The sequence below is a fragment of the Kogia breviceps genome, chromosome 9 (genome assembly GCF_026419965.1).
Source record: "Kogia breviceps isolate mKogBre1 chromosome 9, mKogBre1 haplotype 1, whole genome shotgun sequence".
Taxonomy (NCBI): Eukaryota; Metazoa; Chordata; class Mammalia; order Artiodactyla; family Physeteridae; genus Kogia; species Kogia breviceps.
Window position 1 is genome coordinate 572,271 of NC_081318.1, and position 23,253 is coordinate 595,523.

Genomic DNA, 23,253 nt, shown 5'->3' on the forward strand with positions numbered 1-23,253 from the left:
CTTGTGATTTGTTCTTCCTTTGTCTTTTGGAGTAAAATTTTTAGTGTGGAACCGGATAATTTGAAAAGTGGTTACAGTATAGTATTTATATTTGCTAGTTGTGAATTCTTTCATTTTCAAAAGAACTACCTCAGAGCACTGATATTACTCCTCTTGTTTCCATCTTAATTTGACTATTCTCTGCCTACCTCAGACTCTGAGTTTTGAAAACAGCTCTTCTGAAAGATAATCATGAGTAGATAAAACAGTCTTCAAAACCAGAGCACTGAGAAGTAATGGAAGAGGGTCTGGTTTGAACAGGTGGAGGGGAACCACTAGAGGTGCCACTGCTGTTGGCGTCCCCTGCCGATGGTCGGGGTGACTGAGGCGAGGCTCAAGAGTCCAGCGTCCGCTTCCCTGTTAATCAGCTCACTCAGCACCATCACAGTAGCATAATCCCGGTTTAGCTTTATTTAAAACCATTAACCGCCTGGACTATAAGTGTCCAAAGCAGAGGTTACGTGGGTGTTATTTAAATCTTTTCCAATTGTTTATCATTGTTCCTAGCACACAGTTGGTGAATAAATATCAGTTGAATAAAGGATGAATAAACCTGGCAGACCTTAAATAACATTAATTTGTCCTAACAAGTTTCCATTTAAGGAAAGGTAGACACCTATTGATAGTTCTTAGTTCTGGCTAAAGAGAAAGGTACTGGTAAACATAGTAAAGAGTACACCCTATTGAGACAAAGGCCATAGTATGAGAAATAATTGTCTGAGAAACAATTGAGGCAGAAAAGAGGGAAATGAGCCAGGAAGTTTTGTCTGTATTTAGTGTTAATCTGGAAATCCTGGGCAATACGATAGGGAAAGAAAAAGATTATACATTTTGTATTGGGAAAGAAGGTCATTTTCAAATACGAGATTGCCTACGTGAAAAACCTACGAACATCATCTGAAAACTTTTGAGTTGAACAAGTATTTAATAAAGGGTCAGTTATAAAAACATACAAATTTCTGTGGTTTATATACTAATATTGATAGCGACTAGAAAATATAATGGAAAAAATCATACAGCAGCCCTGGAACTCCAATAGCAGTGAAAACCTGCAGCGATTGGGAGCGGGCAGCGTGGGTTCAGCGCTCCCCGAGAGCCCCGCCCCCAGAGAAATGCCACTGTTTGGCTCAGCTGGCTCCTGGGGAAACCATGTGGAAAACAATCAGTGGCAGTGGTTTAACACAGCAGGTCCCTGGGGTGGCGGTACATGTTGGGACAACAGGAGGCTGACCAAAACATTTAAAAGGGAAACCTGGGATTGATGTCCAAAAGGGGCTTGGGAAAACTGGCATTCCTGGGGCTCTAGAAAGATGTGCACGTGCAGGGCTGTGCACGTGTCCAGGAAAGGCCCGTGCGAGTGGGCCCGGACCTGTCACCTCCAGCTGGTGTTGAGGCACCGTGCAAGCAGGAGGTGAAGGCTGAGGCAGAGGTGCTGACCGCCTGATGGGATGTGAAAACAGACCCCTCTCCGCGCGCGCACGCGCACACGCACACACACACACACACACACCAGCCCTCAGGAGATACTGGGAGACGAGTCCAAAGTACTAGAGAGACCTCTGCCCAGTCACTAGCTGACCAGGTCGGCTAACTGAGCAGAGACTTCAGAGGCAGCACAGAGCAAAGGATATAGCTTTTAGGGGACTCATCCAAGAAGGTTACTAAGAGAAAAATATCTAAGTCGGTGGGGAGGTCTCTTACAGCATTGCCACAGTATTATTTTAAATGTTCGGTTTTCAACAACAACAGAACATGAGACATTCATGGAAACAGGATAGTATGGGCCACACACGGGGAAAAAGCAGTCATGAAAAGTGCCCCCAGGAAGCCCAGATGTAAGTAGACAGAGACCTTAAATCAGCTGTTATGTAAGTATGTTCAAAGAAAACCGTGTCCAAAGAATTCACGGAAAGTATGAGAGTGATTTTCAGCAAAATAGAGAATGGCAATAAAGACAAATTATCAAAAGGAAATTAAAATTCTGGAGTTTAAAATACAGTAAGTGTAATGTACATTTCACTAAAGTTCAACAATAGATTTGAGCAGACAGAAGAATCAGCAAACTTGAAGATGAGTCACTGAGACGATCTCATCTGAGGACAAAAAGAACAGAATGAAGAAGAATGAACAGGGCACCAATTTAACACACAGTGAAGTCCCAGAGGGGACGGGGGGGCAGGGCCAGAAATTACATTTAGGAGATGATGGGCAAGCATGCGGGGATTTGACGGAAAACGTTACACATTAAAGAAGCTCAGTGGACTCCAGGTGGGATAAACTTAGGCCCACGCCAGGCACGTTTCAGCCAAAGGGTGGAAAGTCAATCTTAGACCATCTCCCACAAGGATTCCTCGATGAGATACTGCTGACTGCTCACCTGAAACCACAGAGGACGGGCCGGGGGTGACGATGCAATGTGGTGGAAGAGCCCCACCTCCAACAAGACTCCTTCAGAATGAAGGAGGGTGTGGGTGTCCCCAGGTTCTCTTTTTTCACTGTTGCTGGCCCACCTGCCTTGTAAGAACCACTAAAGGGGCAGATGTCTCTGCATCCATACATCTCGTTAGATGTCCCCTTGTTTCTACCTGGAGTGGCCCAGGGGCTAAGAGCGAGGCTCCCAGTCAGACATCACCCACGCTCAACCCGCACCCGCCCCACGTGACCTGGAGCAAGTGCTTCGTACATGCATGCAGGAGTGGACACGCATATGTGTGTTGCGTGTACATGTTGAGTGTGCATACATAAGCCTAGTATTGTGCGTGTGCATGCACATGTGAATATGTGCTTGTGTGCATATGCATGTTGTGTGCACGTGTGTATGTGTGAGTATGCACATGTATGTTTAGCTCCTCCAAGACCATCTTCTCAAACCCAGGGTCCCAGCCTGGATCCCCCTGAAAGTAGAGCCTAAGGCGAGGCTTGGGTGCATGTGGTTATTCGGAATGTGGGCCTGTGAGGGAAACTGTTTTTTGTTCCAGTCTCTGAAACAGTTTGCATAAGATAGTGATCATCTGTTTCTTAAAAATTTGGTGAAATTTGCCTATAAAAATTTCTGAGCCTGATGTCTTTTAAGAGGATTTTGATTACCCATTCATTTTAACATTTTGTATTAGTTTATTTTCAATTTCTTATCAAATCAGTTTTGAAGATTACCTCATGCTTTCCAATTTATTGGAAAACTATTTCTTTTGTTTGTTTGTTTTTTGGTTTTTTTTGTGGTACGCGGGCCTCTCTCACTGTTGTGGCCTCTCCCATTGCGGAGCACAGGCTCCGGACACGCAGGCTGAGCGGCCATGGCTCACGGGCCCAGCCGCTCCGCGGCATGTGGGATCTTCCCGGACCGGGACACGAACCCGCGTCCCCTGCATCGGCAGGCGGACTCTCAGCCACTGCGCCACCAGGGAAGCCCTTGAAAACTATTTCTTATGAATTTAATATCTCTATTATATTTGTAGTTGCATCTCCTTTTAATTTCCTAACATTGTTTGTGTGTACCTTCTACTTTTTTCTTGACTAGACTTGCTAGAAATCCATTTATCTTACTAGTTTTGTAAAGACTTTGTTTATTATTATGTCAATTGTTTTGTTTTTGTATTAAATTCTGCTCTTGCCTCCCTTTCTGTCTTCTTTGGTTTACAGAGTTGAACATCAAACTTATTTTCCATCTTTCTTTTAAAACAATTAAATTCATTTAAGGCTAGAAATTTTACCCTACATCCTGCTCCAGCCTCACCTCCCAAGTTTTGGTAAGTACACACTTTCATCTAAATCTAGGCGTGTTCTAATTTCTACTGAGATTTACTCTTTATTCCTTGAGTTCCGTAGAACTCAAGGAGTAAGTTTCAAAGCATGATGCCCCCCCCCCTTTTTGGTGTTGGTTTTGAATTTAATTGGCACTGAGGTCAGAGAAGATGTCTACACGACATTGATTCTTTGGGGGGAGATTGAGCTCACCTCCTTGCCCCTGTCTTTGCCCTCCTGGCCCCTGGTCCAGAGCAAGTCTGAAAGGACGTTCGGAGACCCCACTCTGTGGGGAGAGTTGAGATTTTGAGATAGCAGTTCCTGCGACCAAATGAGAGGGACTTGACGTGGCTGCTGGTCGGGAGCTGTGTCTGGGTCCGTGGCTCCTGTGCCAGAGGCACTGGGTTTTGAGCCTTTCTGCTGCTTTTCCCGGGCAGGTGGGTCTGCCTGGCCCTTGGCTGCAAGCAGAGAGCCCAGACATGGTCTCGGTCCTCCGTGGGGCACGGCCAGCCCACCTGCCCGAGGAACCACACTTGCTGCGCCTGTCTGTCCGTGGCCTGCACCCCTGTGGCCTCAGGACCTTGTTGTGCATTCCTGTTGCATTTATGCTTCACTGGCACAGAGATGCATTTTCGGTTTTCTCTGTTTGCATCCTGTCTCCCGTAGCCTCTAGGAGCACGGGGAGTGCGCAGAAGCGCGCACTTCCCGCGCGTGGTAACCACAGCGCTCCCCTCTGTGTCCTCCTGTGGGAAAGGAGTCACCTGGCGTCCTGGGCTGGTGACTGACGCCCCTCTCCCTCAGGAGCCTTGGGCCCTCCAGGTGGCGCTGCCACCACTGTGATACCTCGCGGCTTTTAAAGGTTCCCTAAGGAGCCATTTCATTCATTTCTGCGTGTATTAGAGCCAGAAGGAGCCGCTAGTTGTTACAGCTCTGCCTCCCATTTTCCAGGCGAGGAGCCAGGCTCTCAAAGAAAATGATTTGCCCAGTATTTCGTAGCCAATTTTCCAGAGCCAAGTAAGCCCTGCCAGCGTGTTTTACAGGCATCTCAGTATGACAAACTTGCCGAATAAGGAGGCTTCTTCTAAACTAGAGGTATAGCCAAATCTAAATACAACAAAATACTTGCAGTAAAATTATTCTTACAGGATTAAATGGGTCGATGGCCCATTACTTCAGTTATCATTTTACTAAACTATCTCAATATCACAAAAATATTTAGACCATCCCATGAATTTAATTATTCAGTAGCAGCCAATAATTAGTTTCTTTACTTTTTCACAAATGGACTTGTAGGAAAATATCCAATAGAAATAAGATAAACAGAGTATATGGTATGAAGTGATTTAACAAGATAGATAGTTAATGTTAATTTGGATAAGACAAGACTAACCTCTGAGCCGTTTACTGTAGGTGCTCTTAACGTGTGTATTCCTGGAAAAGGCTGTGAAAGGCAGTCCTCACTCTCATGCAGACAAAACGCTGTGCAGAGGGCTCTGCTCCTGACTAAGGGGTCCGAGTCAAGTATTTCATAGAAATTGCTGGCAGATGTAGCTGAGCGTGAGTGACACGTGGAGGAGCCCCCGTAGAAACAGCAGTGCTCAGGGGCCCCTTTCCCACCTCCCGGGAACCGGCCGCCCCGTGCATCTGCTGTGCAGTGAGAGAAGCAGACACAAAATGCCACACAGCGTGTGATTCCTAGGAAATGTCCAGACCAGGCAGATCCGCAGTGGCCTTGGGGCCAGCTCGTGTTCCTGCCTTCTCAACACTCTCCCCTGGGCCCCTGGGTGCACGTGGGACCCGTCCCCACCTCCAGAGAGCCTGAGCGGGCTGGTCTGGGGAGGCCCAGGCTGGGTGTCAAGGACTCCGGGGTGATTGTGGTGTGACTCAGGGGTGAGAAGTACTGTTGCCGGGTGCGGCTCCCTTCCGGAGGCGTCCTCAACGTCCTGCTGCCCGTGAGCGCTGCCCAGGGGTGTGGGCCGTGCAGATACTCCCACACCAGCCCTGCGTTCCCACCCCGCTTAACTCGGATTCGAATCCCCAGCGTGGCACATCTGTGTTGGTACTCACGCTGGTGAAATTTGTTTATCACAGCCTTATTGAGGTACAATTCATGTGCTATAAAATTTGCCCTTTTAAAGTGTACGATTCACTGGTTTTTAGTATGTTCATGAGGTTGTGTGCAACCGTCACCACTGTCTGATCTCAGTTCATTTTCATCGCCCAGAAGGAACCCTGCACCCAGTAGCAGTCACCCCCGTCTCTGGCAGCCCCTGGCAACCCCGAACCCACCTTCTGTCTGTGGATCTGCCTGTTCCGGACATTTGGTACAAATGGAATCACTCTGTACGGCCCTTTGTGTCTGCTTCTCTCACTGGGCGTGGCGTCTGCAAGCTCGCCCACGTTGTAGCCTTTGTCAGAACTTGGTTCCCTCCAAGGCTGAAGAATAGCCCACGGCCTGGATGCACCCGTCTTGTTTGCCCATTTGTCTGTCGGTGGGCGCTGGGTTGTGCCCCCACCTTTGGCGGTGCACACTTTGAGGGGACAGTGATCACGTCCTGTGTTGGACGTCTGGCTGGGAAGGATGCTGGCAGGGTGCCTTCCCCCACCCAGGCCACGCTCGCTCACTGTGGGCTCAGCACTATTGGTTCTATGCTCGCGCCACTCCGGTTTCCTCTTTCTCCATGTTTTCTGCGATCGACTTCTAACCTGCCCATTAGGATCACCTGGGGATCCTAATACTAGTTAAAAACACTAATGCTCCCGCTCTGTCCCCCAATCAGTCTGACTTCATTGGTCTGCACAGGTCTGGGTTCACGGTCTCATAAGCAGCTCACTAAATTCCAAGCTGCAGCGGGGCTGAGCATGCTTTGCTTGGGCCGTCTATCTCGCTCTCCTCTGAGTTACCCATGCAGGAGAACCTACCCCGCCCCCAGCTCTGCGGTGGTCTCCCCGGGAAAAGCTGCCCCGCGCCCAGAGCCGGGAGGAAGGCGAAGGCAGGCAGATCCTTTCCCCTCAGCTTCCCAAGGTCATCAGGGCAGGCGGGCGTGCAAATGGTGCCTTCAGAGCGGCGCTGTCTTCCCGCTTCCCCTGCTCCCCGGCGTTTCCCTCGGGTCTCTCAGTCTGGGGCCCAGTCCCCAGGGTAGGGCAAGGGTAGGCCTCAGGCTTCCAGTTCCTTCTGCTTTTGCTTTCACTGTGGTTCAAATACATCCACGTTTCCCAACCTCAAACTTTTACGGACAGAGACAGTGCAGTATAAAATCACAGAAGGAAGGACGTGTTTCTGCACGTGCCTCCTCTTTAGCCCCGAGCCCGCCCCCTTTGGGCTGTGGCTTCAGAACCGCCTTGTTTTTATCACTTTCTACCCAGGAGACAGGACCACGTTAGAGTGGACACGGAGATGGAAAAAGGGAGGAAGGGGAGCAGGTTCGGCGCCCGGGGTGGGGGGTGAGCGCACGCAGCCCGTCGGGGGTGCAGGCAGCTGTGGGTTCCGACGCGGGAGTGGACGCCTAGGACGGGGTGACCGGCTCCAGAGTGAAGAGGGGGGCCTGAGCTGGGGCGAGGCATTCGGGGACTGCAGGGGAGCCGGGGCTGCGCGGAAAGGCGGCGGGGTGGGGGGAGGCGGAGGGGCGCGCTAACCGCTAACCGCCCGGGGACACGGCCGGCCTCTCCATGCGCCCGGTGGGGCCCTCCGGCCTCACTGCCGCAAGCTTCCTGACAGCCCAGGACCACCCCCAAAGGCTCTGCTTTCATGTTGTTGAAATGACAGTATTTTTGATCTCATGGGTTTAATGAGGCGCGTTAAGTTCATGCCACCTGTTTGTTTTCATTTTTGCTAGCGAGGTCGCTGGGGTCACAGCTGCAGCTGTGGCTCCCGTCATTTTGCCATCGGACAGCACTGGACCGGGCCGGCGGTGACCACCCTCCCCCTCCCCAGGCCGCCAGTTAGTCCAGAGTCCCCTCCGGACGTTTCCAGCCTGAGGGAAGGCAGCTGCAGGGCTGCATCCTCACAGAGAGCGGCCGGGGAGGAGCAGACGGGGTTTTGCTGGCGAGGGCCTGGGGGTTCCAGGGCACAACGGAAGGATTTCTGACGTTGGGGTGGGTGGGGAAGGGCTGGCACGGGGCCTCGTGGGGACCGGGGCTGGGGGGTGGGCTGCAGCTTTGCGTGGCGGCCGGCTTGAACAGGGCGGGGGTCCAGGGCAACTGCATCACAGCCAGGCCCTCACAGCAAATCCCAAAGCCTCAGGACACGGGGTGATGGGCTCACGCGGGACCCCTGGGGACAGTCTTCCTCCAGGCCCTGACTCCAGGTGGAGGACAGGCCTGGGGTGAGCCTGGGGCCTTTGTTCCTTGACCCTGGTGTCCGAGTGGGCCCATGGCCCCCATCTTAGAGATGCATTCTGTATTCCTCAGCAGTTTATAAACAGTTCCCCAGGCTTTTCCAACACAGTTCATTCTGATTTGGCTGATTGGCTTAACGGTGAGGCCTGGATTTATGGATCGGATTGTTTCCATAAACTGAGTGAGTGCAATCTGCAGCTCTTCAAGGTGTGGGAGAAACATAAAGCAAGCAATAGAAGATTTTATTTAAAAAAATTGTATTGGAAAAAGTGCTTTGAAATAAAAGAGTAACTGATATAATTAATAGTAATTCAATGTGTCTGGCTGAAGGTTTTTTGGAAACCGAGAAATGATTTTAAGTGACTGGATAAAAATTCTTTTTGAAATTCAGGTGGTTTCCAAGTCTTTGAACAAAAATTGAAGGAAAGCGCAATCAAGTTATTAGCTGATACAAGTTAAATTCAAAGAAATTGATGATAGATCAGTATGTGATTTTTGGCATTTTATTAAAATACATTCAAGGAATAGGGTACATTGCTATTAATTTTTTTTCATTTCTGTCTGTTTTTGGTGTGAATAAGATTTCTCAGTATTTACATCTATAAACATAAAAAATCAGAATAGAATATTATTAGAAACATAAATTGATTGAAAAAATAGTCTTAACCATAGCATTAAGAGGTGTGTTTCAACAAAATTTTAGTTTTATATTTGATAAGTACATATCAAATTTATAATCAGTTTATATGGCTTTGATCTATTTGTATCCCTAATTTAAAAAAGTGTGAATCTAGAGCATTTTGGTCACGAGATATTAAATATGTATCTGTATATACGTATATATATTTATTTATATATATATTTGCTGGAGACATGGTCCATAGAAGCTGCGTAGCAAAAGTAGATACTACGTTAGGACAGAATTATGTGGGAAACGTGGAATTGACATATGCGTTCACGAACACTCGTCCAATTGCTAGAGAATTCAGACGTCACTTGATATATATAAAGGATGATGTCACAGTTTTATTTTGAGTCACTCTTTATGTCAGAGATTGCATCCATTTCACTCATTTAAGGCAAGACAAATTTTGATGTCAGACTAAAAAATGTCCGGATCCGAGCTCGCGTGTAAGAGGCGGGGCCCGGGCCCGGGCCCGGGAGTGGTGGGCCTTGGGGGAGGGGCTACGGTCGGGGCGGGGCTCGGGCGCGGACTGGGAGGCGGGGGCGCGCGCCCTCCGGAGGCCCCGCCCAGACGCTTCCAGTTCTCGCGAGAGCGGCGTGTGGTGACGCGCGGGCGGGCGGAGCGCGTCGAGGGCGCCGGCGGGCGGGTTTGAATCTGGTCCGAACGCGGGAAACTGCGGGTCCCGGGGACGAGGTGAGCGCTGCGGTGCCGGCCTGCGAAGGGCTTGGGGCAAGGGACCGGGAAACAGCGGGGTCGGGCAGGTCGGGCCCCTAGCACAGCAGCCTCCGCATGGGCCGTGATCTGAGCCCGCGGCCCGGCTGGCGGCTCTTGAGGTGGCCGAGGAGGTGGGCACCGGGGCCAGGAGCGCGCCACGCTCTGCGCTTTCCCTCCAGGACTGAATTTAGGGGATATGCAACCTGGCCCTGGGGCTGACAGCGGACAGGACCCCCAGCCTGGGCTGGGAACTGACCCCGTATGGGACCCTCTGAGCCCTGGACCTAGGACTGACCCCAGACAGGACCCCCCGAGCCCTGGACCTGGGACTGACCCCAGACAGGAGCCCCCGAGCCCTGGACCGAGGGCTGACACCGGACAGGACCCGCGACTGACCCCACACAGGACCCCCTGAGCCCTGGACCTGGGACTGACCTCAGAGATCAGTTCCCTGAGCCTCCGTGCTGTGGGAAACCTGTCCTCAAGTATCTCTCCTACGTCTGAGATGAATGGTTTGCTCCAGGTGACGAGGGTTTTCCATGGTGACAGTGTGACAGGGATGTCTTTTTAATGCTCATCTTAATTCAGTGCCAGCCCTCCTGTGTGGAGAGCACAGTGCCATGGGACGGTCGCTGCATGGTGGGGTGATCTCTCACCTAGAAGGTAGCTCTGGCTGGAAGGGTGAGGTCTTGTGCACATAGTAGCGCGTCACTTTGAGAGAGAAAGAGATGGCGCGTAAGGGAAGAAATTAGTAACCCTTGAAGAACTACAGTCAGAGAGACAGTGGGGAGTGTGACAATAAGTCTGGTAGTCTAGTGGCCGTGGGTTACTGTGGTTAAGACCAACATGCCAGGAATTATACTTGGAAATAGAGCACAGCAGAAAAGTTAGCAGAATCACAAAAAATCAAGGACGGTCCCCAGTTTAAGGTATATGATTCCCTGCAGTTGTTTGCACCTTTTTGGAATATTGTTTATTTAAACTCCTGAGTTGGTACTAGCCATTATCACTCATCAGGCTTTTTGCTGGTGGCCCTCCTGCCCGCTTAGCCAGTCGCAAGTTATGCTCATAGCTCAGGCATCTGAGTTGAGGGATGCGGTTGCCACACTTCAGTGGTACTTATGTGGAGAAGTTATTTTCTATCCTTGTTGGTTTAATTTAAATGCTAAGATCTTGGGGTTCTGTATTTAAGATGACTCTATCCCCATAATTATTGCCGTTGGTACCAATAATTTTCCATATTGCTCTCCTTATGACTGCAGGAGGTTTTCACTTATTTTTAAAGTGAGCGTCCTGTTACATACGTGTATGTTCCATCGTTTTGCTTTTACTTCATTGGGCTGATGTCTTTCAAACCGGGGACTGCTAGCACTAGGTGGTGTGAATGGAAAATAGGATTCGTTAGGGGAAACACGGGCAGGGAGGCAGGTTGCACACAGTCCCTGAGCTCCGGCCCCGCAGGGGTGGGCAGGAGTGCGCTGTGTCGAGAGCTCCTGATGCGCACCCTAACAAGCTCCCAGGTGACCCCGGGCCATGCTCTGCATAACAGTGTGCCTGCAACAGGGATTTTCTTGACGGAGGAGGTGCTCCAGGAAGGGAGAGTCTTCAGGATTTGGCAGCTGGGCTTGGTCTGCTCTGCGCTGACTCAGACCCGAAGGAGCATGCTGCGAAGGTGCTGAAAGGGGGAGGAGGGGAGCCTCCTAGAGCTGTTGGGGCTCTCTTTCCTTAGCTGATAACTTCGTTAACATTCGAAAGAAACATGCTGTTATGCTGATACTATTCTCAGTAGAGAAAATATGGAAGTTTTTTTTTTTTAATTAATTTTTATTGCAGTATAGTTGATTTACAATGTTGGGTTAGTTTCTGCTGTACAGCAAAGTGAATCAATTATACATATACATATGTCCACTCTTTTTTAGATTCTTTTCCCATATAGATCATTACAGAGTACTGAGTAGAGTTCCTTGTGCTATATAGTAGGTTCTTATTAGTTATCCGTTTTATACATAGTAGTGTGTCTATATCAATCCAAGTCTCCCAGTTTATCCCTCCCTCCCCTTTCTCCCTTGGTAGGGAAGTTATTTTTTAGATATTATAACTTGTTTATGTCAGAATATTGTTAGAAACTGTCTATCATAGGTGGTACAGGGATTTTCTTGCAGTTTTGGATACTAACTAATGTACCAAATTACATCTTGTAGGAAGAGGTATATTTGCGAACGCAAGTTTCAATATGATTGTGTTTTTTACTAGGGTTACAGAATAAATGCCATATGAAAAACAGTTTGATCTGCCATGGAAAAACGTGAGACATTTGTACAAGCAGTGTCTAAGGAGCTGATTGGAGAATTTTTGCAATTCATTCAACTTGATGTAAGTTTTATGTTTGTGACTGTTAATGTAAGACATTTTCCTAAAATCATTATATTCACAAATGAAATATAGTCATCTCAGTGAATCCGTAGGGACCGAGGTTTATTTAAAAAAGTAACACAAAACTATACTCAAATAGACCTGCTGATGGGCAACTACTCCCAGATGGTATTCCCTCCTTTCTTTGAAGAGGGTTGCTGTAAGGATGCTAAGTGGTGTAACGCAGTGTGCTTCTAATTACTTAAGTCTTTATTGACCTCTTGCTACGTGCGTGGCACAGTGAGGAAGACATCCTTTTTGTCCTTGGTTGTCTCCCGGGTTGTGGTGGATTCAGGCGTGAAACTACAGCAGGGTAAGGGCTAAGCTGGGACAAGCCTGGGGAGGGACAGGGTAGTTTTATCAGGGATCTGAATGGGCTGCGTGGAGACTGGGGGGGAGAATTGTGGACAAAAGGGAAAGACAGAGCCCCTTGAGCAGCTCTGGTGAGCGTCCTGAGAGAGGTGGCTGGTGGGATTAGGATGGAGAAGTGGCCTTGGAGGGCCCTGGGGGGCTGCCCTGCCCCCTGCCTAGTGAGGAGCCCTGCTAGTTCCCACCTGCCCCTCCTCTCCAGCGTTCTTAGTCTTCTCGTATTCTTTTTGCATCATTGGAGAGTCAGTTGCAGGCCATGTCTCATTATCCCTCAGTATTTCCCTGGGTTTTCCTAGAACATAGACACTGTCCTGTAGAGTCACAGTAAAACCTTCAAAGAGGGAGCTGGACTGTCACCTGCAGGGTGTTTGCAGGTCTTTTTGCCCAGTCCCGTGTCATGCTCTGTGCTCCGCTGTCTGACTTAATGGTCTCTTTAATCCAGAGAGTTTCACAGCATCCCTTTTCATGACTGATGGTCTTGAGAAGTGCAGGCAGCAGTTCTGTGGTCTGTCCTTCCTTTACCCTTGTTTGATGATGTGGTTAAGTTTGTTTATGCGTTTTGGAAGAACAGCGTACATAAGTGGTGTTATGAGCTCCTCACTGGGTAGCAGTAGTTGATGATTCTTGCCTGAATCGATTATTACTATGATAGCTACAAAATTGTGATTTCCCAGTCCCATATTGCTTCTGTATTTATTCGTTGCTATTATCAGTATGGCCTCATTGATTCTTATCTTATTCAAAGGGTTATTATCCCTTACTGTTGCTATTTTGGTGCTCAGATTTTACCAGATTGGATTCAGGGACAAAGTCATGGCCCGAGTTAGGTTGGAGACCAGAAACTTAGCATGCAGTCCTTGGCGTGGATGCGTTATGATCGTTGTTGCTTTTGCTATTACTTTAGCTACAGCATACTTTTGTAACCTAATTATAGACGTGGAGATGGTGGACATCGGGATGGATTCATTTCAGGGAGGGTTTTTGCTAAGTGGGTGAAGATTAGTTTAGCAGGACTGACTAGGGGGAGGAGGAATCTGCTACTTTCTGTCTGATAACCCCTTTACTTTTCCCTTTTAAGAATGGACTTTGAAACCTACAGCCAAACTCTTGAACTTGTAACTAAGTTAGTGCATAAAGTTTTCCCCAAGGATAGAACTAATTATTTGTATTTGGAGTGTAACTGTTGCTATTTATTTTGCAGAAAGATGCTTCTGACCCTTTCAACTTAAGTGAATTGCTAGATGAATTGTCAAGGAAACAGAAAGAAGAGCTATGGCAAAGACTCAGGAAGTTATTAACAGATGTGTTGGTGGAGAGCCCGGTGGACGGGTGGCAACCAGTGGAAGCCCCCAGTGAAGGCAGTATGGAAACAGAGCAGGGGTCAAAAATGGTAGCACTGGTCTTTCAAAAATCAATTTCCTTTTTCTTTGTTAAAAAATAATTGTTTTGGGGCTTCCCTGGTGGCGCAGTGGTTGAGCGTCCGCCTGCCGATGCAGGGGACACGGGTTCGTGCCCCGGTCCGGGAAGATCCCACGTGCCGCGGAGCGGCTGGGCCCGTGAGCCATGGCCGTTGAGCCTGCACGTCCGGAGCCTATGCTCCGCAACGAGAGAGGCCACAACAGTGAGAGGTCCTCATACTAGAAAAAAAAAAAAAAAAATGTGTTTTGTGTATAATTGAATTTAAAAATTTAAAGGTAGAAGTCAAGAATATCCGAAGGCTGTTTAATGTAGCTATACCCTTTTCTGATCCTAGCACCATTAATCTAGTATTCAGTGTTGCTGTTTCAGACTGCTGACTTGTGTTCAGCTTTAATTCACTTTTTTAGAATAAGTGTCAAATATGGCTTGATTTTCTTTTACGTTTAAAAATTAAACTTTAAGTTGATTTTAATTTACTTGTACTCTGATTTTTTTTTCATTTATAGAAAAAAAACATAGAAATAATTCATGCAATTACATCTGTGATTCTTGCTTCTGTGTCTGTTATAAATGAAAGTGAGAATTATGAAGCCTTACTGGAGTGTGCTGTTATATTAAATGGTAAGTTGACTTAGCTACAGTGTGGCGTGTGTATGAGTGGTGTCTGAGTGACACTTAGACACCTTAGTGGTACAAGGGAGCCCTCAGCAGTGGAGAAGCAGAACTTTGCAGTCAAGCTCTTGTACTTCAGCTAAAAAAAAATGAGCAAAAGAGCATTCTTTTAGGGGCTATCCTGAGTAATTATTTAACGTAAGCCACATATAAATGTTTCACATGGTGAAAATGTGCGTTACTGAGCAACTGACTGCTGTTTAGGGGCTTTTAGAGATGTCTTATTTGACCTTCAGGACCAAGGATAAGAGCTGATAAAGGGGAAGCAGTCTGATGATAAATTTCTCAGCTAGCGATTACTGCGACATTTCAAGTTAGCCCAGCATTTGTGACATTGCATGTTTTTCTTTAAGTATATTATGAACATGACCTGAGGAATAATTGTTGACTCTTAGGGAAGTTTTACTATAGTAATATTTATATCATAGTACTTTTCAAATTTTAACTAAACTATAAAACTGTAGTTATTAATTTAGTGGGAACACTAGTCTGAATTAATGAGAAGATCTGATTTTGTAATATTATATGTGTAAAATTATAGATATAAAAGATGCAAAAGTAACTTTTAGTAATGTTCTTTAAGAAAAATATCCCAAGTACCCTCACTTCCACTGTGTGAATCTGATAAGTTCCATGTGACAGATTCTCAGCGCCACTTGGTTTATGTATCTGTTTAGTATGCTGTTTTATTAAGAATTCTTGTGTTGAAATAATGTGTCTTATTAAGAAGTTACCCTAATCAGTATGAAAGTAGCTCCCAAATGCTTGTGGGTGTTACCACCAGCTTATCTTCAGTCTCCCTACATGCTTAATAAAAGGATGAGCGCTAGTATTGTGCATCAATCCCCATTAATTCAGGAATTCTACCTCAGAGTAATGGCATTCGGATGTCTGTGGATTACAGTTATGAGCACATTATCAGTATTTAAAATTAGCTCTTGAGCTCTTCTGTTAATAACAGTACTGTAGCTTTTGTATTCATTATAATAGTTGCTTTTACTGTTTTTCACCAGTGAGCCAGAACTTGAGGCCAACAGACTGAGGGATGGTTGTAGTGTGTTGCTGGTTACTAGGCGGGGCCTTGCTCTACTGCTGAGTGTTGCCCTGGGTGTCTCTACGCTCAGATTTGGAGCCCAGTGTCTGCCTCTGGTAGATTAGGAGTTTGGACAATAGGCCCTCTCTGGGTCTTCCAGCTCTAAAATTCTCGGTTCTATTGGGTCTGCTTTTACAACAGTGGAAGACAATTTTTTAATTAACACCATTTGTTTCCCATAAATAATGTGTACAAATCTTTGGCCAGTTAAACATAAACTAATATTTGCTTGGCAAAGCTTTTAAGTCATAGTGCTCTACACGGTTGAATATGGACTAACACTGGTTCACTTTACTCATCGCGCAATGACTGCTCCATCGTAGGTATTTTGTATGCGCTACCTGAGTCTGAACGAGAGCTCCAGGGCTCCATCCAGGATCTGTGTGTGATGTGGTGGGAGAGAGGCCTGCCTGCCAAGGAGGACATGGGGAAGACTGCTTTCGTCATGCTGCTGAGGAGAAGTCTCAAGACGAAAACAGTGTGTTTGCTTTCTAAAGTACATGCTGCGTGTTTTACTTGAAAGTGCAGGTGTTTATACCAGTCAGTAATTGTGCTTGCTTGCGAGAGGCCTGGCCCAGTGGCTTCAGTTAGGGTTTTGCCCTGGAGGGTGTTCAGAGGCGGGCAGTCGAGCATGGGCAGAGGCTCCACGCGTGGTCGTACGCAGGCTTCCTCCCCGCCTTCCTCGGCATGTGGCCTTTGAGAGGCTGTCCCCTGGTGGGGATCGCTCAGGGAAGGACAGAGGGGGTGGGGTGGTCAGGGAGGGCCTGCAGACCCGAGGGGGCGCTGGGCAGGAGGGTAGCCAGTGTGGGGCTGTGGAGGCCTGAGGAAGCTTCAGCGGGGCCATGGAGGGCATGGTGAGGGTTGGGTGTAACTTGGGCTGTTTCTCATCCTTCAGTCTTTGGTATACAATTCAGAAATCCAGAAAAAGAGCAGTATTTTTCCCTGATCAAACAACGGCAGGTACTTATGTTCATCTTAGAAAATTGGGCAAATGAAGAAGAGGGAAAATGAGGAAGAGAGAAATCGTCCATAATCCCACAGCCAAGGTGACCCTTGTGATTCTAGGGATCTTTGGGGATTTCTCTTTGACCGCCCGCCTCACATCTTTACTTACTTGTCACAGCTTCCTACAAAGGCACCTACAAAGTGAAATTTGTAGGTCAGTGGCTTTGAACTTGGAGCTCTTGGTACGCAATTGCCAACAGCTTTCTATAAAGCTCCCAGCTGGTCACGTTCTTACCACCCATGGGAGAGTCCGTCTCACTGTGGCCTCCCAGGAGCAGTCAGTTTTATGGCAGAAAAGAATCTTTTTGGCTATGTCCTCAGCTAGTGCTCTGACTTTCTCTGCTGGCCATAGGAGTGATTTGAAAAATCCTCGTTTGGACTTCTCTGGTGGTGCAGTGGTTGAGAGTCCGCCTGCCGATGCAGGGGACACGGGTTCGTGCCCCGGTCCGGGAAGGTCCCACATGCCGCGGAGCGGCTGGGCCTGTGAGCCGTGGCCGCTGCGCCTGCGCGTCCGGAGCCTGTGCTCCGCAACGGGAGAGGCCACAGCAGTGAGAGGCCCGCGTACCACAAAAAAAAAAAAAAAATCCTGGTTTGTGTCAGAACTTAGCCTTAAGCCATCATTGGTTTGCCTTTTTAAAATCCATTTTTCACTGCCCTTTTTGTTCAGCTTTTAAATCAAGACTCTATTTAACGTCTTCCTTATGTTCTACACCTGTGCCTTTACCACAGTAGCCGCTAGCCACACAGGACCATTTACATTTCAAGTTAAGACAGTTAAAGATTTGTTTCCTCGGTGGCACCAGTCCCATGTCAGTTGCTCCATAGTCTGGCGTGGCTGATGCTCCACACCGGTCAGCATAGACTCCTCCTCGTCGCACAGAACTGGTGAACAGCACTGTCTATCAGCACCTCTGCTTGCTTTTGCCTAGGTTTTAAGAAAATGTTCTCTAGAGCTCCATTTGCAAATTTTAAGATGTTTTCTCTTGTCATTATTTCTTTTTTTGATGATATAAATAGCCTCATAGTTATTTTGAAATGCGACCTTACCGTTTATAAAAGAAAAACTCAGACGTTTTTCTTTTCATGTCATTCCCAGGGTGCAGACATCTGTCGGCTCTGGAGTATCCATCAGGCTTTATATTGCTTTGATTACGATTTGGAGGAAAGTAGAGAAATTAAAGACATGCTGCTTGAGTGCTTCATAAATGTTAATTACATCAGAAAAGAAGAGGTAAATGTTTGTTCTTTTTTGGTGTGTTTGTGAACTGCTTTTTAATGGAAGCTTTTCTTATGTTCATGTGTTTGCTGTTTGCATCATGCTCAGTGTATTAATAAAAGAGTCAGCTTAACTATCAAGAGCTATTGTATTTTTTGCAATTCATTTTTATTGCATGGCAGTGTTAAGCAAACGTTTTTCAAGTCCTTGCGTATTTCATCATTAAATCAGAAGGTAACAGGTGGCTGTGTGAATCCTGGGGGAACCATGATTGCATTTTAAATTAAAAATGAGTAAAAATAGGTTGAGCAAGCACTTCCGCATGGATCTGACCCTCTGCCCTAATTCCAGGTTAATTGGCATATAACTCAAACCCATCATCACACAGTATTCTTGGTTTCTTTTTCCTACCCATCCAATAAATCCAAAGAGAGAATTCCGGCCCAGTGCTACATTGTCCACTGGTGGTGACTCCCACATGTGGCTATTGAGCAAGCTCGTGAAATATGGCCAGTCCAGTTGTGGCCTTGAGTGAAAAGTACACACGAATTTGAAACTTAATACAGGAAAAGAATGTTAAATATCCCACTAATAATTTTTATATGTTTATTGCATATTTAAATGATATTTTGGGTATATTGGACTACGTAAATATATTATTAAAGTTAATCTAATCTTTTTTACTTTTATTAATGTGGCTACCAGAGGATTAAAAATTGCAGAGTGGCTTGTCTGGTTCTCTTGGACAAGTTAGTCTGTTGTCTTAGAAGTTTTCTGTAGTTGTTGTAGATCGACTGTATTTCCATGCCGGGGATGCAAAGCACATTTTTAAAATTATAGAATGGAGCCTTCTTCTGATTACTGTGGCCTGGCAGACCTGATTGGAGGCAAAAGGAGGCAGTTGTCACCCCCCGCAAGGATGTGTGGGGAAGGACCTCCCAGAGGAGGGGAGGGCCTAAATGAAGAGTTCGCTCAAGGTTTCACCCTCCTAGCTGGCCAGGGGAGCGAAGGATTTGACCCAGTTTGCCCACTCCCCACGCACAGTCTCTGCTGGCGAGGTTAAAGGGCTGTACCGGATGACTGGTCACACTGGCCAAGACCTTCAGCTCTCGGGGTCAGAAAGGCTGTGTTCAGACCCCTGTTTGTCCACTGAGTAGGTGGTGACCTTGATCACACTCCTTTGAATCTCAGTATTTCTTTCTGTAGAATAGGAACAGCAGGTGCCCTCCCGCAGGATTCCCTTGAGCGGCACACGAGGCCATTCATAGAGCTTTTAGTGCCTGCAGGACAGGAAGTGCCCTGACTGTGCTCTTGCTACTCTCCCATCATCATTGTTGGGAAGACGCTGGATGCATGGCCTCTGCCCTGAGTATCCCAGGGTGGGTGTGAAATTTGGGAGAGTAAAGACGTTAAGAGTGGATTCAGATAAATAAACTTTATTTATATTGACTTATACATAGCAGTGGATGAAGCGTGCTTGTCTCACACATACATATGTGCAGGTGTAGACATAAATATACACGTGTGTGTCTTAAAGCTCTCTCCTTTTTTAAATTCATGTGCTCTTTTGAATTTAAGATATTGAAACTTAGTTTCCTAATCAGTCATTAATTTGGTCATGTCAGTTTCCAGTCATTCTTGGTAAACAGTAAATCTCTTCTATACTCTACTGGCAAGTTACTTACAGTAAATACTTTTTTTTTTTTTTTTTAAATTTATTTGGCTGCATTGGGTCGTAGTTTCCACAGGCGGGATCTTCATTGCCACATGTGGGATCTTTAGTTGCGGCATGCATGTGGGATCTAGTTCCCCGACCAGGGATTGAACCTGGGCCCCCTGCATTGGGAGCACAGAGTCCTAGCCACTGGACCACCAGGGAAGTCCCAGTAAATACTTTTTAAAAAACTTACCTGTTGCAAGCATGGTGACCCTGCCTTTTGTATCAGAGTGTGTTGTGCGTCTGTAGGACTCCAGACACTGGTGTGCTGGTGAGCAGTGAGGTGATGGTGCCCTGCACAGGGAAACTCTGGGCAGATGTATTTTATTACCCCCGGAGAGAGTAAATATAATCTTTCTTTTTAGGTTCACATGTGTAATCTAGTAGTATGCATAAAAATTAATATTACATGGTATATGTATGACATTTATAACTACATAAAATATTTGGGGACTATATGTATTTGAAAATTCTACCTTGGCAAATACTTAGCCTCTTAACTTCACAAGCCCTCGGTTTTGTCTTTTATAAAAGATGAAATGAAGTGACGTTCAGTTCCATTCCTACCCCAAGATGCTAAATTTCAAGCATTCTTTGATTTTCGGTTGTGGAGACATCAGGACAGAGCCAGAGTGAAGCGCTGATGCACCGTTTAGCTTGCCTGCTGGGCTGTCGGGTCGCTCTCTGGGTCACCGTGTGGTCGGACAGGAGTAGCTCAGAGGCGCCTGCGGCCCGCCCTCCACGGGGAGCCTCCCACCTGCTGCTGCCCAGCTCAGTCCCTCTCGGCTCCCGCCGCCGTCCCCACGCGGCACTGCCACCCGAGCACTGTGCCGAGCGCAGCTTCAGTGTGTGCATTCTAACTTAGAAGTACGGACGCTTCCTTGTTGGGTGTGGCAAACCTTAGTGTTACTACACTTTCAAAGAACGTTTGTTTTTTGGTTCCTGGGAACTTTTTCTTTGGTTGCAATTTTAACATTCTATTCTCTTTTTTTAATTTATAGGGGAGAAGATTTCTTAGTTCTCTCTTCAACTGGAACATAAATTTCATTAAAATGATCCATGGGACCATTAAAAACCAGTTACAGGGATTACAAAAGTAAGTATTAAGGGTAATTAATATTTTGTGCTTAGTGTGGTTTTGAAAGCTTCTATGTGACCTGACTTTTAAATTATATTAATGTATTAGAAGCTTTAAAAATTATCTCTTAAACTGTTACTTATTATGTACTGTTGTATCACTGGATATTTTTTTTCCTTGCTATAGGAAACCATTTTTTTCCCGTAGTGACACTGAAATTAAGATTTGACTTTGTGGTAGTTCTTTACATAGTCCAATTATTTACCAGTTAAATTTCAGCTTCAATCATAGTAAAGCCCGTGTCACTAGCACTTCTGATACCTTTGGACGTAATGTGCGCCGTGCGATTTCCTGTGGACTGAGCTCTGTGCTGGGCGGGAAGAGCCCTGGGGAGGGGCTGGGAAGATGCTCTTGCCCGGGCTCCCAGCCCCTGGGCCCTGACAACACTGGGCGCTGTCTGCTGGATTCACGGCCAAGTGCTCGATCTGCTCCGGGGCTGAAGGAGGCTGCATTTTATTTATTTATTTATTATTCATTTCTAATTAATTAATTATTGGCTGCATTGGGTCTTTTGCTGCACATGGGCTTTCTCTAGTTGCGGCGAGCGGGGGCTACTCTTCTTTGTGGTGCGTGGGCTTCTCGTTGCGGTGGCTTCTCTTGTTGCGGAGCAGGGGCTCTAGGCACATGGGCTTCAGTAGTTGTGGCACACAAGCTCAGTAGTTGTGGCTCTCGGGCTCTAGAGCACAGGCTCAGTAGTTGTGGTGCATGGGCTTATTTGCTCCGCGGCATGTGGGATCTTCTCGGACCAGGGCTCAAACCGGTGTCCCCTGCACTGGCAGGCAGATTCTTAACCACTGCACCACCAGGGAAGCCCGAGGCTGCATTTTAAAACCGAATCCTTGTGTTTGCTTTGGCAGCACATATACTAAAATTGGAACGATACAGAGAAGATTAGCATGGCCCCTGTGCAAGGATGACACCCAAATTCGTGAAGTGTTCCATATTTTTTACAGATTGCCAACAAACACATGAAAGGATGCTCAACAACAGTAATCATTAGAGAAATGCACATCAAAACTACAGTGAGTTTATCACCTCACACCAGTCAGAATGGCCATCATCAAAAAATCTACAGGGCTTCCCTGGTGGCGCAGTGGTTGAGAGTCCGCCTGCCAATGCTAGGGATGCAGGTTCGTGCCCAGGTCTGGGAAGATCCCACGTGCCGCGGAGCGGTTGGGCCCGTGAGCCATGGCCGCTGAGCCTGCGAGTCCGGAGCCTGTGTTCCGCAACGGGAGAGGCCACAACAGTGAGAGGCCCGTGTACTGCAAAAAAAAAAAAAAAAAAAAAATCTACAAACAATAAATGCTGGACAGGGTGTGGAGAAAAGGGAACCCTCTTGCACTATTGATGGGAATGTAAATTGATACAGCCGCTATGGAGAACAGTATGGAGGTTCCTTAAAAAACTACAAATAGAACTACCATACAACCCAGCAATGCCACTACTGGGCATATACCCTGAGAAAACCATCATTCAAATAGAGTCATGTACCACAATGTTCATTGCAGCTCTATTTACAATAGCCAGGACATGGACGCAAGCTAAGTGTCCATCGACAGATAAATGGATAAAGAAGATGTGGCACATATATACAATGGAATATTACTCAGCCATAAAAAGAAACAAAATTGAGTTATTTGTAGTGAGGTGGATGGACCTAGAGACTGTCATACAGAGTGAAGTAAGTCAGAGAGGAGAAAAACAAATACCGTATGCTAACACTTATATATGGAATCTAAAAAAAAAAAAAAAAGAAATACCGAATCCTCAAACTCTTGAGGTGGGCCTGGTTATGTCAATGTAAGTATTGAGCTGGGATGTGATTCGGATCTCTGATTGTTTACTAGAATGCTTTCTCCTTTTCCTTCATTTGCAGAATATTTGGGTTGAACCTGCAGATTTTCCTAATTATGATTTAAGTCAGCCCTGGTATTTTATGGCTCCCTGTACCTAAGCGAATTAGTCCGAAAAGTCCAAAATGACTTCAATTCAAAAAGTGTACTTATATTTAAAGGTCTTTTACTTAAGAATTTGGTTCTGGGCTATGTGTCATAGTTTTATAGGAAATAGTAAAGTTCTGGGGAAGCCTGACTGAGAAGGAAGAAATGGTTTGACATTTCAGTCCTCCTTCTCCGGACTTTTGTTTTCTACTTTCTGCTGCAGGTGGATAACATATCTCTGCTTTGCAAAGCCCTAGTCCAAAGCAGTTTCTTCTTCCCTAGGAGAGGAGAGTTCCTGAAATGATATACATTAAAAATATAATTCTTCTGACTTGCATTAAAATATTTTGATTTTTTTCTTTTAGATCTTTGATGGTACACATTGCAGAAGTTTATTTCAGAGCTTGGAAAAAGGCTTCAGGGAAAATATTAGAGGTATTTCCTTTTCGTCTTATGAAATGTTAACACGTTTTTATTGTGTTCTGGTTACTGAATAAGTAGCTACCGTAAGTAGGGCCATTTGAAACCTGTGCCGATGCTTGTCTGTCACGCTGCAGCCCACGGTGAGTGTCCTCCACGCGCACACAGGGTCACGTCCGTTCCCGAGCACAGCCTCAAGGTGCCCGGGACTCACTGTGCGTGTATTTTGAGCAGAATCAAGACTTCTGCCCCAGGCGTTTTGGCAGCTCTAGACCTGTAGTGCCCAGCCGCATGTGGCTGCCGGGCCTCTGAAACGTGGCCAGTCCAAACTGAGA

The 23,253-nt window shown here is 46.6% G+C and overlaps 1 protein-coding gene and 1 non-coding gene across 3 annotated transcripts in view; both read left to right on the top strand.

The window, feature by feature from the left end:
* Positions 1–9,381: 9,381 nt before the first annotated feature.
* Positions 9,382–23,253, top strand: part of NCAPG2 (non-SMC condensin II complex subunit G2) — a 62,769-nt gene continuing 48,897 nt past the window's right edge. For both annotated transcript variants that reach the window (XM_067041725.1, XM_059074659.2), the window contains exons 1-8: positions 9,382–9,496; positions 11,771–11,890; positions 13,500–13,688; positions 14,224–14,338; positions 15,806–15,960; positions 17,584–17,718; positions 20,422–20,516; positions 22,864–22,933. In XM_067041725.1, the coding sequence (XP_066897826.1) occupies positions 11,813–11,890; positions 13,500–13,688; positions 14,224–14,338; positions 15,806–15,960; positions 17,584–17,718; positions 20,422–20,516; positions 22,864–22,933 (837 nt within the window). In that variant the 5' untranslated portion in view covers positions 9,382–9,496; positions 11,771–11,812. The remainder of the gene's footprint in view (positions 9,497–11,770; positions 11,891–13,499; positions 13,689–14,223; positions 14,339–15,805; positions 15,961–17,583; positions 17,719–20,421; positions 20,517–22,863; positions 22,934–23,253) is intronic.
* On the top strand, positions 21,400–21,506 carry LOC131763109 (U6 spliceosomal RNA). The gene has a single exon (XR_009337510.1). It is a non-coding gene; the product is annotated as a U6 spliceosomal RNA (small nuclear RNA).